A 13960-nucleotide genomic window follows, 5' to 3' on the forward strand; every position below is an offset into this window, starting at 1 on the left:
TGATCTTTTTTATTTCTGCTCCAAAATCACACTGCTTTTATTTTAATTTTTTTAAATATTTATTTATTTATTTGGCTGCACCAGGTCTTAGTTGTGGCATGTGGGATCTTCGCTGCCGTGTGCCGGATCTTTAGTTGCCGCATGCAGGATCTTTGTTTTAGCTGTGGCATGTGGGACCTAGTTTCCCCGACCAGGGATCGAACCCAGGCCCCCTGCATTGGGAGCAAGGAGTCTTAACCACTGGACCACCAGGGAAGTCCCTCACGTTGCTTTTATTACTGTAGTTTTATAGGACATTTTGATATCTGGTAGGGCACGGCCCCCCTTATTCATATTCTTTTATCAAGAAATTCTTGACTAGTCTCACAATTTTCTCTTTCTGATGAACTTTAGAATCAGATTTCCAATTCCTGATGGAAATTCTACTGGCACTCTGATTGGAATTGCATTACATTTTTAGATGTAAAAAACTGACCCTCTTAAATATTGACTCTTCTTAGGAACATTGTATTCCTCATCTATTCAGATTTTTACGTCCTTCAGTCAAGTCATATTTTTCTTTCTTTCTTTTTTTTTTAATAAATTTATTTATTTATTTATTTATTTTTGGCTGTGTTGGGTCTTCGTTTCTGTGCGAGGGCTTTCTCTAGTTGCAGCGAGCGGGGGCCACTCCTCATCACGGTGCGTGGGCCTCTCACTGTCGCGGCCTCTCCCGTTGCAGAGCACAGGCTCCAGACGCGCAGGCTCAGTAGCTGTGGCTCACGGGCTTAGTTGCTCCGTGGCATGTGGGATCCTCCCAGACCAGGGCTCGAACCCGTGTCCCCTGCATTGGCAGGCAGATTCTCAACCACTGCGCCACCAGGGAAGCCCTCATATTTTTCTTTATAGAGAAAAATGCCCATTTTTTAAAATACATTTATTTATGTTTGGCTGCATTGGGTCTTCGTTGCTGTGCGTGGGCTTTCTCTAGTTGCGGCGAGCGGGGGGCTACTCTTCGTTGCGGTGCATGGGTTTCTCATTGCGGTGGCTTCTCTTGTTGTGGAGCACGGGCTCTAGGTGCACAGGCTTCAGTAGTTGTGGCACATGGGCTCAGTAGTTGTGGCGCACGGGCTTAGTTGCTCCGTGGCATGTAGGATCTTCCCGGACCAGGGCTCGAACTCGTGTCCCCTGCACTGGCAGGCGGATTCTCAACCACTGCACCACCAGGGAAGCCCCTCTTATTTATCTATGAAGCCAAAATGAACTAAATATTAAATTCAACTAATTTAATTGAGCTAATATGAACAAAATGGTTTTTTTAGATGTCGGGATAAACAGAGCCTGGATACTTGGCAAGGGAGCACACTGCTCTTCTGAACTTCGGGACTCAAAATGAGTCTTGGTCAGCATCAAAAATGGGCATTTTTCTCTGGGACTTCCCTGGTGGCGCAGTGGTTAAGACTCCGCCTGCCAATGCAGGGGACACGGGTTCAAGCCCTGGTCCGGGAAGATCCCACATGCCGTGGAGCAACTAAGCCCGTGCGCCACAACTACTGAGCCTGTGCTCTAGAGCCCACGAGCCACAACTACTGAGCCCACGTGCCACAACTACTGAAGCCCCCACGCCTAGAGCCCATGCTCCGCAACAAGAGAAGCCACCGCAATGAGAAGCCCGCGCACCACAATGAAGACCCAACAACGCAGCCAAAAATAAAATTAAAAAAAAAAAATAAGATAAATAAGAAGTGAAGCAAAAAGTGAGAAATCATGCTACAACAGCTAAGACTGTCTTTAAATATATTTCTTGTGAAAACCCAAATCAGCATTGGTGGAAATTATAATCTTGCATATTTTAATACACAGCCAAATCCTTATACAGACACATCCAAGCATGCAAGACTTTCAGCTTTTCCTCTCTATGAATCATGCATAACAAATTAGTGTATTTAAATTTTTTCATACATAACTTGAATGTATCATTAGTTTTCATACATTTTTCAACTTGAATTTTCTCTGGGTAACAAAGGGCTTTCAGAGATAAAATGTAATATTAACAGAATTTACAGTTATGAATTAAACCTAAAACACAACAGTAATCTTCACAGTTAAAGATGTAAGGAAACATTGCGGGACTTACCCAACGCCATAGTCTAGTAAGTACCACAGCCAGATCTTATGAGCAAAAGTTCTCATTTATAGCGCTCAACTTAAAGTTGGTTCAATCATAAGTATTTTCTAAGGCTTTACCCAACAACATACATCGTTGTAAAGGGGAATAAATCCACCAAGAATCTAGTTACCGTAAGCTCTGAAAATCACTGAGGAATAGCATCAGATATTATATCAGGTACTGTGTGCAGACACTGCTTTAGCTCCTTGGATCCCTTGGGAAAGGCATTATTATCACTCCAGTTAAGTCCTATTACCAATCCTTCGCCCCTTCCCTTGTGGGGTCGCAGTCTTCTGCAACCAAAGGCGGTGAAGCTGCTGTAACCACCCTTGACTCAGATCTGCATTTGCACCACGTCCAGACTATCTCTTGCATCCCTGCACTGTGGCTTCCCTTCTTCCTACGAACTTTCTAATCACATCACTTTACATTTCCACGCCCTCCGAAAATTTCCAAACACCCACTTACTTTTAAAAAAATCAGTGTGGGAACTTCACCTTGACGCAGAATGAGGTTCACCCCCCAGGATCTCTGCTTCTTGTGCTGCTGGCCTGCAGCCTCTCTCCAGTCCATGGTGTCCTGGAGAACTGTAACACAAACTTAAGGTGTAAATGCACCCGAGAGACCTTCAACTTTGTCTCCGTTTTGCTCATTGGAAAGATTCAAATCTTGCCCCCTGGGAATGAATGTCCAAACACAGAAATCATAGCCTGGATGAAGAATAAGTCAGTTATCTGCTTGAACCCTGGAGCCAAATGGACACAAAAACTAACGAGAGTGTCAAGAAAAAGTGCTTTTTCAACTTCACCAGCTCCAGTGTTTAAGAAAACGACTGCCTGATGCCCATATTCCCACCAAGAACACCTGCATTCCCCCTTCATTCCTGCCCTCAGTTTTAGTTTTGTTTGGTTGGATCTTTTCCAGGAAAAAGATCTTCCCCATCTGCTCAAGCATGAGAATCGATGTGCAAATAACCTTGCAGAAGCTGATGGAGCAAACTTGAGATTTTGATTACAGTACCCTACAAACTTAAGAGTTTGCATTCTTAGTCATCAAGGAGGAAAGTTTCTTGAAGGACAGTTACTTAGTTATAAATGATATAGATTTCTTTCAATAACATACCTGTTGTTGAATGCTGAATTTTCCTACAAAATAAGGGAATGTGAATTTAAAACTCTAATCTGAACATGTGGCTTCAATTAAGGAGGAAATGATGGAATGCATTTCAATCATTTTACACCCTAGGAATAGCAAGCTTCCATAAGAGATTTTAAAAGCTGCCTGGGAAACCCATGGAATTTCAGCCTTCTAAGAGACTGAGGGTTCACATAATAGATATCCTTCGTTTAAAAGCTCACTATCGAGAGGAACGAGGTCCTTCTTCTACTTTTAAAGAGTTCTTTTATAAGATTTATTGTCACAGATAAAAGCTAATAACATTCAAAGATCCCCAGACTTAAATTCATAGAATATTCAGGAAAAGGATTTAAAGGGTGATACTTAGATGTATTCTTTTATACCTTGGCTTTGATGAACTTTTTTTTTTACTCACATCTTTTGCACAGACTTTTTTTTTTGGTCTCTGGTATTCAATTCTTTAATGCTTCCTATTAATCTAATGCTATTCAATAAACGAGCAAATGTTTTACTTAAAAAAAAAAAATCTGTGTGGAATCAGCATCCGAAGGTAATATGTTGATGCTTAAGATGGAACTAGCCACACTGGATTAAAAAAAAAAGAAAAAAGCAGCTTCTCGTTAAATTGAATCTGCATGTAACCAACCCCCTGACAAAATGTGTAAAAGACCAAAGATAAATTAATAATTTTTACTACCTATGTAAATATCCGCTTCCTGTGCATTTTGTTCACTTTTAAGTTCCTATTTATAGATACTATTTTTAAAATATCCATCCTTATTTACTTCAAAATAATAAGGATGGGCTAGCTTAGCAATGGTTGGATGGCTTTGGGGACTGTTTGACTAGAACATGGGGATTTAGTGTACTGTACTGCTTCTGAGTAAGGGTAAAATTATCCTTAATTTAAAAAAAAAGCTGTAATGGCCAAATTATGGCACAGCCATACAATGAATTATTAAGCAAACGTTAAAACATTTTACAAATAAAGAAAAATCCAAACATATATGAAGAAAATTCAACACGTTGAAAATAATTACTTTTAGCTTCTGGGATTAAACGATTTTACTTTATTTTTCAGGGTTTTTTTTTTAACAACCCTAAACATTTATGATCTGAAAACCAATTTGTTACTGAGCTGCTTCCCATCATCTATTTAAGACTCTTCATCACCTATTCAAGTTTAATGTTTTGAAACTCTCAGCTGTCTTGCAGTTACGTATTTTTACTGCAAACTCATGGAACAGCTGTGGACTGACAGGCAAATACATATTTAGGATATATCTGTATGCATTAATAGAAATCACCCGTATTTTAGTTTCACAATGCTTATCTTAATGGGGAAAATGTCTAAATGTCTGACAAATTACATTCTTGAAATAAAATAGTATGCAGTGCTTACAAATGCTATATAAGTATACTCATTAACCTAGGAGAAAGTTCACAGTATGAGAAAGATTACAAACCAGGATTTAGCGGGAATTCCCTGGCCGGGCAGTGGTTAGGACTCCATGTCCCCACTGCAGGGGGCATGGGTTCAATACTTGGTCGGGGAACTTGCAAGCCGTGAGGCTTGGCCTAAAAAACAAAAACAACAACAAACAAACCAAAAAACAAAAAAAACAACAAAAAACGGATGTATAATGACACCAATTTTGTAAACTCGTAAAAACACAGAAAAGGATCTGAGAAAAACGCATCTTTAAATAGTTGCCTAGTGAGTGAATTATAATTTCGGGTGTTTTTAGCTGGTTTCCTGAGTTTTTCCCCCAGTGAGCACGGATTGCCCCTGTACTGAAATTACACACACACACACTTCTCCTCCCTGCCCCCGCCCTCACGCTTGTATACACACTTCCCAAACACAGAGACAACAGACTCTTTTCCCGGGCCCTCCACAATTTTATCATGCATCTCCACATCAGGCACCAGGTTCCATGCCTTAATTCCTCTGATTAGTCTACATCTGAAAGGTCACATTCAACCTCAAACAAGCCAAGAGAATGCAGGGTTCTTGCTGACTGCCTTTTCTAGTTAACAAATGAGACTGATTTGTTAGCATTATTACTAAACAGCTATCTTCCTTGTCCTTCTAGGACGTCTGAACTGAGGTCCACTCAACCATTCCTATCGCTCAGTTCTCATTCAACTAGTTGTTGAAAGGGCAAGAAATTAACTTTTTCTAAGTACTGATCCCAGAAAAGATGCCTCAGCGTGTTTTTGGGGTTTTTTTTTTTAAAGTAATTGTTTTCTTTTGACAGTTGAAGAGAAGACCCACTTGAGGGTTCATTTTATCATAAAAAAGTCATAAAAGGATAATGCTTAAGGCAAGGATCTAGAAGTACTACATTCCAATTTTCTACAAAAGAGGCAATTTCTTTTAGGTATCAATCTATACAACAAGAAGTGAAAAAACCTTACCTGTTGTGCTTTTTAGAAAATTAATAAATCTCTTTAAACATATTACTAGCAATGAGTTCAGAATAAGAAAATCTTTGTGTCTGTAAACATTTATCACATTCCTAGGGGTGGACGGTTGGGTAATATGAAATGATCACTGCCGGATGGGTTACAGGGTTAAAATTCAGTAGTTTTCTTCCCCATTGGTTTATTTTTTAATTTTTAAATATTTATCTATTTGGCTGCACCAGGTCTTAGTTGCAGCATGGGGGTTCTCAGTCAAGGCATATGGGATCTCGCTCCCTGACCAGGGATCGAACCTAGGCTCCCTGCATTGGGAACGTGGAGCCTTAAAACACTGGACCACCAGGGAATTCCCTTTATTTTTTTAGATATCCCTTTAACTGCAACAAATAGCTGCTAGAAATTCTGGTACCAAAAAATTGCATGAAGTACCCATACACACAGCAAGCGAAAATGTTTCAGCTCCATTTAAACTTGCATATCCAAAGTCTTAACAAAACTTAGAAACTACAGGCAAATCTACCTGCATCATGGTTTCAGGTCCTCCACCAAGAACTTTCCCACTCCCCAAGAGTTGCCAAAGCCCTCTTTTGGGTGTCATTTCAACCCAAATCAATGTCCTCTGCATTTCTTTCTGTAGTTTCACGTTTCACGATGCCACACCTCACCGCTCCCTGTGAGCTCTGTTCATTCCATGACACTGTTCATTCCAGCAGCACACAGCCCTTGCAGAGTTCTATGATCCCCCGGGACTCGTCTTTAATCTTTGGCCAGGCCACACAGCAACGTAGCATGTAGGACCTTAGCTCCCCAACCAGGGATTGAACCTGCAGCCCCTGCATTGGAAGCTCAGTCTTAACCACTGGACCGCCAGGGAAGTCCCCCCAAGGACTAATTTTTAAAGCATTCTTGCCTCCTACTAATCAAGTCCACAGGCAAAATAACATCAAACGTTGAGTTCTAAACTTCATTCCAAGGCCTCTCCCTCTTTAGCGGTGACCTTGGCAAGGTGCCATCTCTGGCTCCACTTCTGCATGTGCCAAATCAGCAGTGCCCAGTACCACCTCTAAAGACTATTTAGATGGCAAAACAGGACAAGGACTTGCATGAAAGCGAATCTCGAAATACACAAATACAAACCTACTAGATCTAGTGCTAGCTTATTCCGTATTTATAAGCTTACTTCATAAGAAGAGTGAATAATTACGTATTTATTTTGCTTCAGAGAACAGGGGACTGATTTCCCATTAAGCCAATTTAGTCACAAAAGCATCTTCAAAGTACACTGTTGAAGTATTATAGAAAAAATGAAGTATTCCACTCTTCCAAAATTTTATTGACTTTGGAAGAAATGTGAAAATTCTTTAAAATGAAATTTAAACCACAACTTAATTCATGTGCTTCAAGAAATTCTTTCATAATTGAGATTTTATTGGTTGTTTTGAGGATCAGTACACAGACATTTCAATTTGTACACAATTCTCAACATACGTACCAAAAACCTAAAAAATCATGTAGTTGTGATTCTTTTCTGAACAGTTATTCCAGTGACTTTGCAGCTTAAAATTTGGGGGCAAATTTTCCTTCGCAGGATATCAAGTACCAATATCTTCAAATATTGATATGCTGTTCCATCGTTAAGTCCCACTAATTCACAATTTAATATCATATACACTACATACTCAAATTGTCAATCGTTCACAGCACATTAACAGTTACTAGAAGAACTGGACTACCACGACCAAAGTTGTTACACAGTGCACAAAATTGTGCCCAGGAGAGCCAAGATCAAGGGGTGAGTGGTTTGCTTTAGGAAACAATTCTACCAAAAACAACGTGGGAAGAGAAGTAATTTAAAGTGTTTAAGACATTAAATGCACAACTGACTCCAAACTGCCATTTAGTATGCTTTGTATTATAGGATATAAAAGCTACCCTCCATCTGTGGAATGTTAAGCTGACACCCAAGACAATCAAAGCCTCCCATATTCAATATCCCACTATTTTCTGGTTGTACCAAAAAATAAACAACCAGCAAATGATTTCACCTCTTAAAAAAAAGCATTTACACTTAAAAAATGGGATGAGGTGGGATTCCTTCCTTTTTAAAAATGTTTCTAGAGCTACTAAAAAACTTGCATTTACAAAATAGTTGATAAAAATATTCCTCTGGATTGTACAAGAAGGGAAACAGGGACCACTGATAGGACCAGGTGTATGGTATTAATCAGACTTGGCTTCTTTCTCTCCTGCTTCATCAGAAGCTGGGCTCTGCAAAATCAAAGGAAAAACAGTGACTGAACGTTTGACTTCTGTGTCAGTGTTATAACGTTAGAGATATTTAGCATTTAACACAGTGTAAGTTTTACTCATTACCACTATTATTAAGTCTTAACAATACATTCAATCCTCATTATTTGTAGATTCTGTGTTTATAAACTTACCGACTCACTAAAATTTATTTGTAACCCCAAAATCAACACTTACGTTTCATGTTCCATGGTCATGTATGTGCAGATACAGACCAGCAAAAAATGAGTCACCTGACACAGACATTCCCAGCTGAGGCCCTTCTGCCTTGTTTCAGCTGTAACACTGTAAACAAGTGTCTTTTTCACAGTCTATTTAGTGCCACAGATTTCACATTTTTTTTGTGCTTTTGGTCAACAATGTTGACAAGTGTAGTGTCGTCCAGTACTATGTGCTGTGCAAGAAGGTTGTGACGTGCCATATGGAGAAGACACACGTTAGACAGCTTCACTGAGGCACGAATTACAGTGCTGTTTCTGTTGGCCCTGAGTTCAATATTAACTTACCAAAAACATACATTAAACAGACACACATAAAATAGGTTATGGTTTGATTGGTTTGATCTGTTGATGGAAATGTTGTGATGAGAACATTTTGAGAATTTCCACTATGAGCAACTGTCCAGTATACAGAGCAACCTTACAGAACACAACCATCATGAATAACGAGAATCAACTGTAGTTGATAAAAGGGATCAGAAGGCCTCATTCTCCCCTTATAACTGGATTAATTTCATCTTACTGTCACATAATATTTGACTTGGGGTTAGATTTAGGAATTTGTGACTGCAAATCGGGGGAGTAAGTAGTTATTACTTTAAAATCTGATCTATAAATATAACAGTCTAAAAATTAATACTCTATATTTTCTGCTTAGCCAATGTTAAAAAAAAAAAGGCTTGGCTTAAAAAGTTATTTACCACAACCTTGCAACACACTTTTTTTTTTTAAGGTAAAACCTCTTTTTCTCAGAGCTTAAAAGGATAAAAGATTAAGGACATCAATCTTTTTAATTGCTTAATCTAAGTTACTACTTAATCCTAGACAAGTGGCTTTTAAGAAAAATAAGCCTCCTTTATTAGAAAGTGGGAAAAATATGACAAACGAAGGGAATCGATTAAAAAAAAATTTAAAGCAATATCCAGAATATAAAAACCAAACAAGATTATTAACAGTTCTACAGATGGCAATTTGGAGGAAAAAAAAAAAAAAGCCTAGAATATTTGTTTAAAGAAAACCCCTAGGTCATGTTAAAGAAAGAAAAATGTGTTATACCATTTAGTAAATTAAATCTTTTTAAAAACTCACACCAGCAATTAAATTAATGAACCCCATATACAATAAAGATCATGAATCTGAGTTTGAAATTCTGAGTACATTACAATTTCTCGTTCACTCACTTAAAAAAAACCCATTTACACATATATTTTCAAATATGATCTAATATCTGTCCATTCACTTGGGAGTTACTGTACAAAACTTTGTTCAATATCATAAAGGATAAAGACTGCCTTATCTGCTACATAAAAATATACAGTTTATTATCCACTCTTCAGAGTCAAAACGAACAACACACAAACACTTCTGACCTCCTCATTTTTAGTTTCTCCATTTTCTGCAGGTAAGTCTTCTTTAGTCTCTTGGTTAGCCACTTCAGCCTGTTTTCCCTTTGCTCCCCTTTTCCCTTTTGTTTGCACTTTTTTGTCGGAAGATTTATCCTGTGACAGAACAAGAGTATATTTTAAGTATCAACTCTGCACTTACTAACATTTTCTGACTTGCTAGAGAGATTGCATCCACCACAGTTGCAACGTTAATGAGGTCGCGTGTCACTCCGAGTTACAGGACACACCTTAAGGTCCACCCCCAGTAACCAGGACCACACAGCACACTGAGGAGACCCCTAACAGCACCTGCACACCAAGCGTCATCAGACTTACGACAATTAAACCTAATTAAACCTAAAGCGTCAGCTACGACCCTTCTCCACTTTCTCAATTACCCGCTATTCTCTAAAGTTCCACATGAGAGAACAAATGAAGTGAAGAACCGCTGGAGGAATCTCTTCCCCACTGTAACCCTACCCACCCCCAAACTCTTTAAGCAGGAACAATAATCAAATTGTCAAATAACCACTGTCTTGACGAGATGGTTACCCTCACAGTAAGACCATTCACCTGAGAAAAGCACCATGTTGTTAAGGTCAGACTGACTATCCTACTACAGTTCTGCTACAGTTAGTCCCTTGGTATCATATAATGAGTAGCTAAAAGGATCAATTTTGAGTTTATCGTTTTCATTTAGGTGTTTGAAGAACCTGAAAAGCACAGGTGTTAGTATGATGATAAAAGAGATTCAAAGGTTAAGCCGCTTTAAAGTAATATAAAACAGTATTTCTGGACACCATCCATCAACTGGGAAGGAGACACTTAAGTATTTCCTATAAGTTGAGAATGTAGTTAGTTAACAGTCGACTTAGATAAGACCAATAGTAACTGAAACTTCTATAATGGCATTCCATACATGAATGCATGACAACTACTAGTAATTCAGTATCTTTAGAATAAATAATAAATTACCTAAACAAATATATTTGGGACAACACCACTACATACATTGCCACCATGAAGTGTGACAATCGTTTCTGTATTTAAAAACGATTCTTTTATAATCTGATTTCTTTAGATTTCTCATTAATTTAATAACCATTATCACAGTAACATAAAAACGTAAAACCTGAAACGTGAAAACAGAATTATGCAATAGCCTGGACTGAAATAATACCATTTTAACTATTAACAGCTGGAAAGTGAGACAAAACAAAATAAATCAACACGTCGGTAATATGGTAATCAATATATCAAAAGTTTTACCTTCTGTTTAAGGCTTTAAAACGATTCGGTTATGAAGACAAAGGTATATTATTGAAACTAAAAGGGGAAAAAGGCTCCTCCCCCTCCCCATCATTTTTCCTTTGGGAACACTGAACTGACAGGTTTGTTTCTCAAGGAACACTGACGTGAAAACTTACCTGTTGATTATATCTGACGTCCCAAACCCAACTGGAGGTAAAATTTGAACTGTTTTCATTAAAAAAATATTTTAGGGCAAATCAAAATACAGACGCAGGTAAAGAAAGAAAGAAAGAAAGAAAAATTTGGGCTTCCCTGGTGGCACAGTGATTAAGAATCCGCCTGCCAACGCAGCGGACACGGGTTCGAGACCTGGTCCGGGAAGATCCCACATGCCGCGGAGCAACTAAGCCCACACGCCACAACTACTGAGCCTGTGCCCTAGAGCCTGCGAGCCGCAACTACTGAGCCCGCGTGCTGCAACTACTGAAGCCCACGCTCCTAGAGCCCGTGCTCTGCAACAAGAGAAGCCACCGCAATGAGAAGCCCGCACACTGCAACGAAGAGTAGTCCCCGCTCGCCACAACTAGAGAAAGCCTGCACGCAGCAACGAAGGCCCAAGACTGCCAATAAAGATAAAAATAAATTTTTTTAAAAATTAAAGAAAAATTTAAGAGAAAACAGGCATAGTATTCCAGCCAATCAGTTTATTTAAAAAAGCAAATAATAAAACACGTGTAATAATAGTACACTGTTCAAGCAGACCTTTTGCAACAAGAGCCACTATTTTTCCCGCCTACTCTTATTTCTCCTACAGAATTATCCCATTATTTTCTGGTGTAAAAAATTTCAAGTTGACATACTACGCCTACACCTTACTTGAACCCTCTTAAAAAGGATCACAAAACAGAACTTTCTATTGAAAAAAGTTAAGATTTTTACACTCAGCTCTGTACAATGTTTAAAGAAATGGAAGAAATCTTTGATTATGCAGTGTTTACCTTTCACCTACACTTTTAGGAAAGAGGTAATGATGATAAGGATTTTGGGGAGAGAAGACTTCTAATAGCAAACTCTCACTGAAGTTATGAGTAAACAGAAATTAATCACACCATGAATTTCCCCTGAAGAACAAGGAAGAGCTTTACAGAGGGTGGTATCAATGCTAGATCCAAACACAAAGTTACAAATAACATGCACACATTTAGCTTTTCCAACTTAAAGTTTTCAAACCTACATATATATATCCAACAACTACCCAAAAACCGGCAATGTGAATAAAGCAATCATGAATCTATTCTAGAGCAGCAACCATCATGCTATTTACGATAAAGTAACTTAGTGAACTCCTATACATATAATGGTATATAAAATACTTATAGAAGACTGTTAATCATGTTTTCAGAGAACACAGCTCTTGATCTACCCCTGGACATAAGATATGTCCCCCTACCTTGCCTCGAGCACCTTCTATGCAAAAACTTACACATTCCCCATCTCCTGGCCTCAGTCCTAGCGTTGCTGATATTGTCAAAAGAGGAAGTACAAGCATGCAACCAACAGAGGACCTCTAACCAAAACGTACACAACACAAAGAATGGATTTCCCTGGTAAGCGAAACTTATTCTCCAATATTTTTAGCCGTCTTAAGTTTCCCAAATTCTGCAGCAGCATTAAGGTGATACATTATGTTCCCGTAAACCGGGAATATCACTACATCTACTGTATTTTATCCAAACCAGAAAAAACATTGTTTACTGAAGTTACTATAACATAAAATTAAAGTGATAAATAAGGTAACACTACGACTTTTTAGGAGACTATGACATCAAACTGTAGTTGATTTCGAGATTCTCAAAGTCACGACCTCAGCTGCTGGCAATGCACGTTAGGTAGCACTGCAGCATTTCGAAGACACCACGATCTCTTAAGGTGAGTGTGAAACCTACCTTTCCTGCCGCCTTTTTTGGCTTCGTTTCCACTTTTGCAGGAGCTGGTTTCTGAAAGGCAAAGGTAGGACTGAGTTTCTTCCCTGGGTACGATCCCACGGAAAGAAAGGTCAGAGGGCTCGCTTTACTTACAGCTGACAACCTCGCCGATCTCCTCTTGGGCTTTGGGAGAAAAAAAGGAAAATGAGCAAGGAATGCGGGGTGCGGTGCAAACCGAAACCACCCCCGGGAGAGGAGCGCGGTCTTACCTCCTCCTTCGCCGCCCCCTCGGCGGAGCTGACCTGCGGGAGAAAGCAGACGGCGAGTGGACGCAGCCCGCAAACAAAAGTGCCCGCGCGCCCCGCGCCCGCCCGCCCGCGAGAACAATGCCCGGCCGCGTGACGTCAGCGGCTTCCCGCCGCCGCGTTCGAATCTCCCACCCTGCTCCTTGGGCCGCCGAACGTTCCAGAACGGCGCGCCCGGGGCCGCCGCGCGCCCGCCCGCCGCAGGTCCGGGCACCTCCCGGGCCCAGCAGTGCCGAGAGCGCGGCGGGCCTGGGCCTCGCGGGGCGCCGGGGCCGGCCGGGCGGCGGAGGGGGGCGTGTGCGGGCCGTGGCCACCGCTCACCTTCCTCTTGGGCATCGTGGCGGCGGGGCGGGCGCGTGCCGGGTGCCTGCGGGCCGCGGCGCGCCGAGAGCCTTCGCGAAGCTGGGCTGCCTGGCCGCTGCCGCTCCTCCCGCCGCCCGAGCTGCTAGGACCCGCGGCGGGGGCGGTGGGAAAACCGGATGGAACCGGATTGGGAGCCCGCCCCCTCCTCCCCCCGCGTCCCCCAGCCGCGGGCTCCCCCTCCCCGTCGGCCGGGCCGCCCCCCGCCCCCGCCCATTGGCTACGGGGCCCACCGCGCCGCGGCCCGCGCCCCGAATAGGTGAGGCGGGCCGTCACTCGACCACTGCGCCCCGCCCCCGCTCTCGGCGCCCCTACCCGCCCGCCGTCTCGCAGGGCCCCAGACCCAGGCGAGGGGGCGGGGCCCCACAGGCAGCTCTCGCCTCACGGTAGTTTGTTTGAAGCTGAGCTGCAAAGTGCGGTCTGCGCGCCGATTGGCGGAGGCCCGCCACGTGGTCGCCGGGTGAGCCCGCCCACCACCCTGCTGGATACCTGAGCG

General features: G+C 41.4%; 1 protein-coding gene across 2 annotated transcripts; it reads right to left on the reverse strand.

Moving 5' to 3' along the window:
• Positions 1–7102: 7102 nt before the first annotated feature.
• On the reverse strand, positions 7103–13632 carry HMGN1 (high mobility group nucleosome binding domain 1). 2 transcript variants are annotated; one of them, XR_014262707.1, is made up of 7 exons: positions 13426–13632; positions 13069–13101; positions 12953–12982; positions 12821–12871; positions 9609–9737; positions 8198–8305; positions 7103–7981 (listed from the first exon to the last, which is right to left on the reverse strand). XR_014262707.1 is itself a non-coding variant. In XM_082458910.1 (6 exons), exons 1-6 carry the CDS (start codon positions 13438–13440, stop codon positions 7934–7936), a joined length of 306 nt encoding a protein of 101 aa, XP_082315036.1. In that variant the 5' UTR covers positions 13441–13630; the 3' UTR covers positions 7103–7933. The 2 variants fall into 2 exon arrangements, 1 of the variants encoding a protein (XP_082315036.1); XM_082458910.1 differs by lacking the exon at positions 8198–8305 and having other exon boundaries at positions 13426–13630.
• Positions 13633–13960: the final 328 nt, after the last annotated feature.

The sequence above is a fragment of the Balaenoptera physalus genome, assembly GCF_965194825.1.
Source record: "Balaenoptera physalus genome assembly, chromosome: 4".
In the NCBI taxonomy this organism is placed as follows: Eukaryota; Metazoa; Chordata; class Mammalia; order Artiodactyla; family Balaenopteridae; genus Balaenoptera; species Balaenoptera physalus.

Bases quoted from the DNA above. Each gene is read 5' to 3' on its own strand.
- HMGN1 (XM_082458910.1), bottom strand. The intron at 12,983-13,068 runs GTAAGACCGCGC...TTTCTCCCAAAG, and splicing joins AGGGGGCGGCGAAGGAGGAG to CCCAAGAGGAGATCGGCGAG. The intron at 12,872-12,952 runs GTAAGTAAAGCG...TTTGCCTTTCAG, and splicing joins GATCGGCGAGGTTGTCAGCT to AAACCAGCTCCTGCAAAAGT.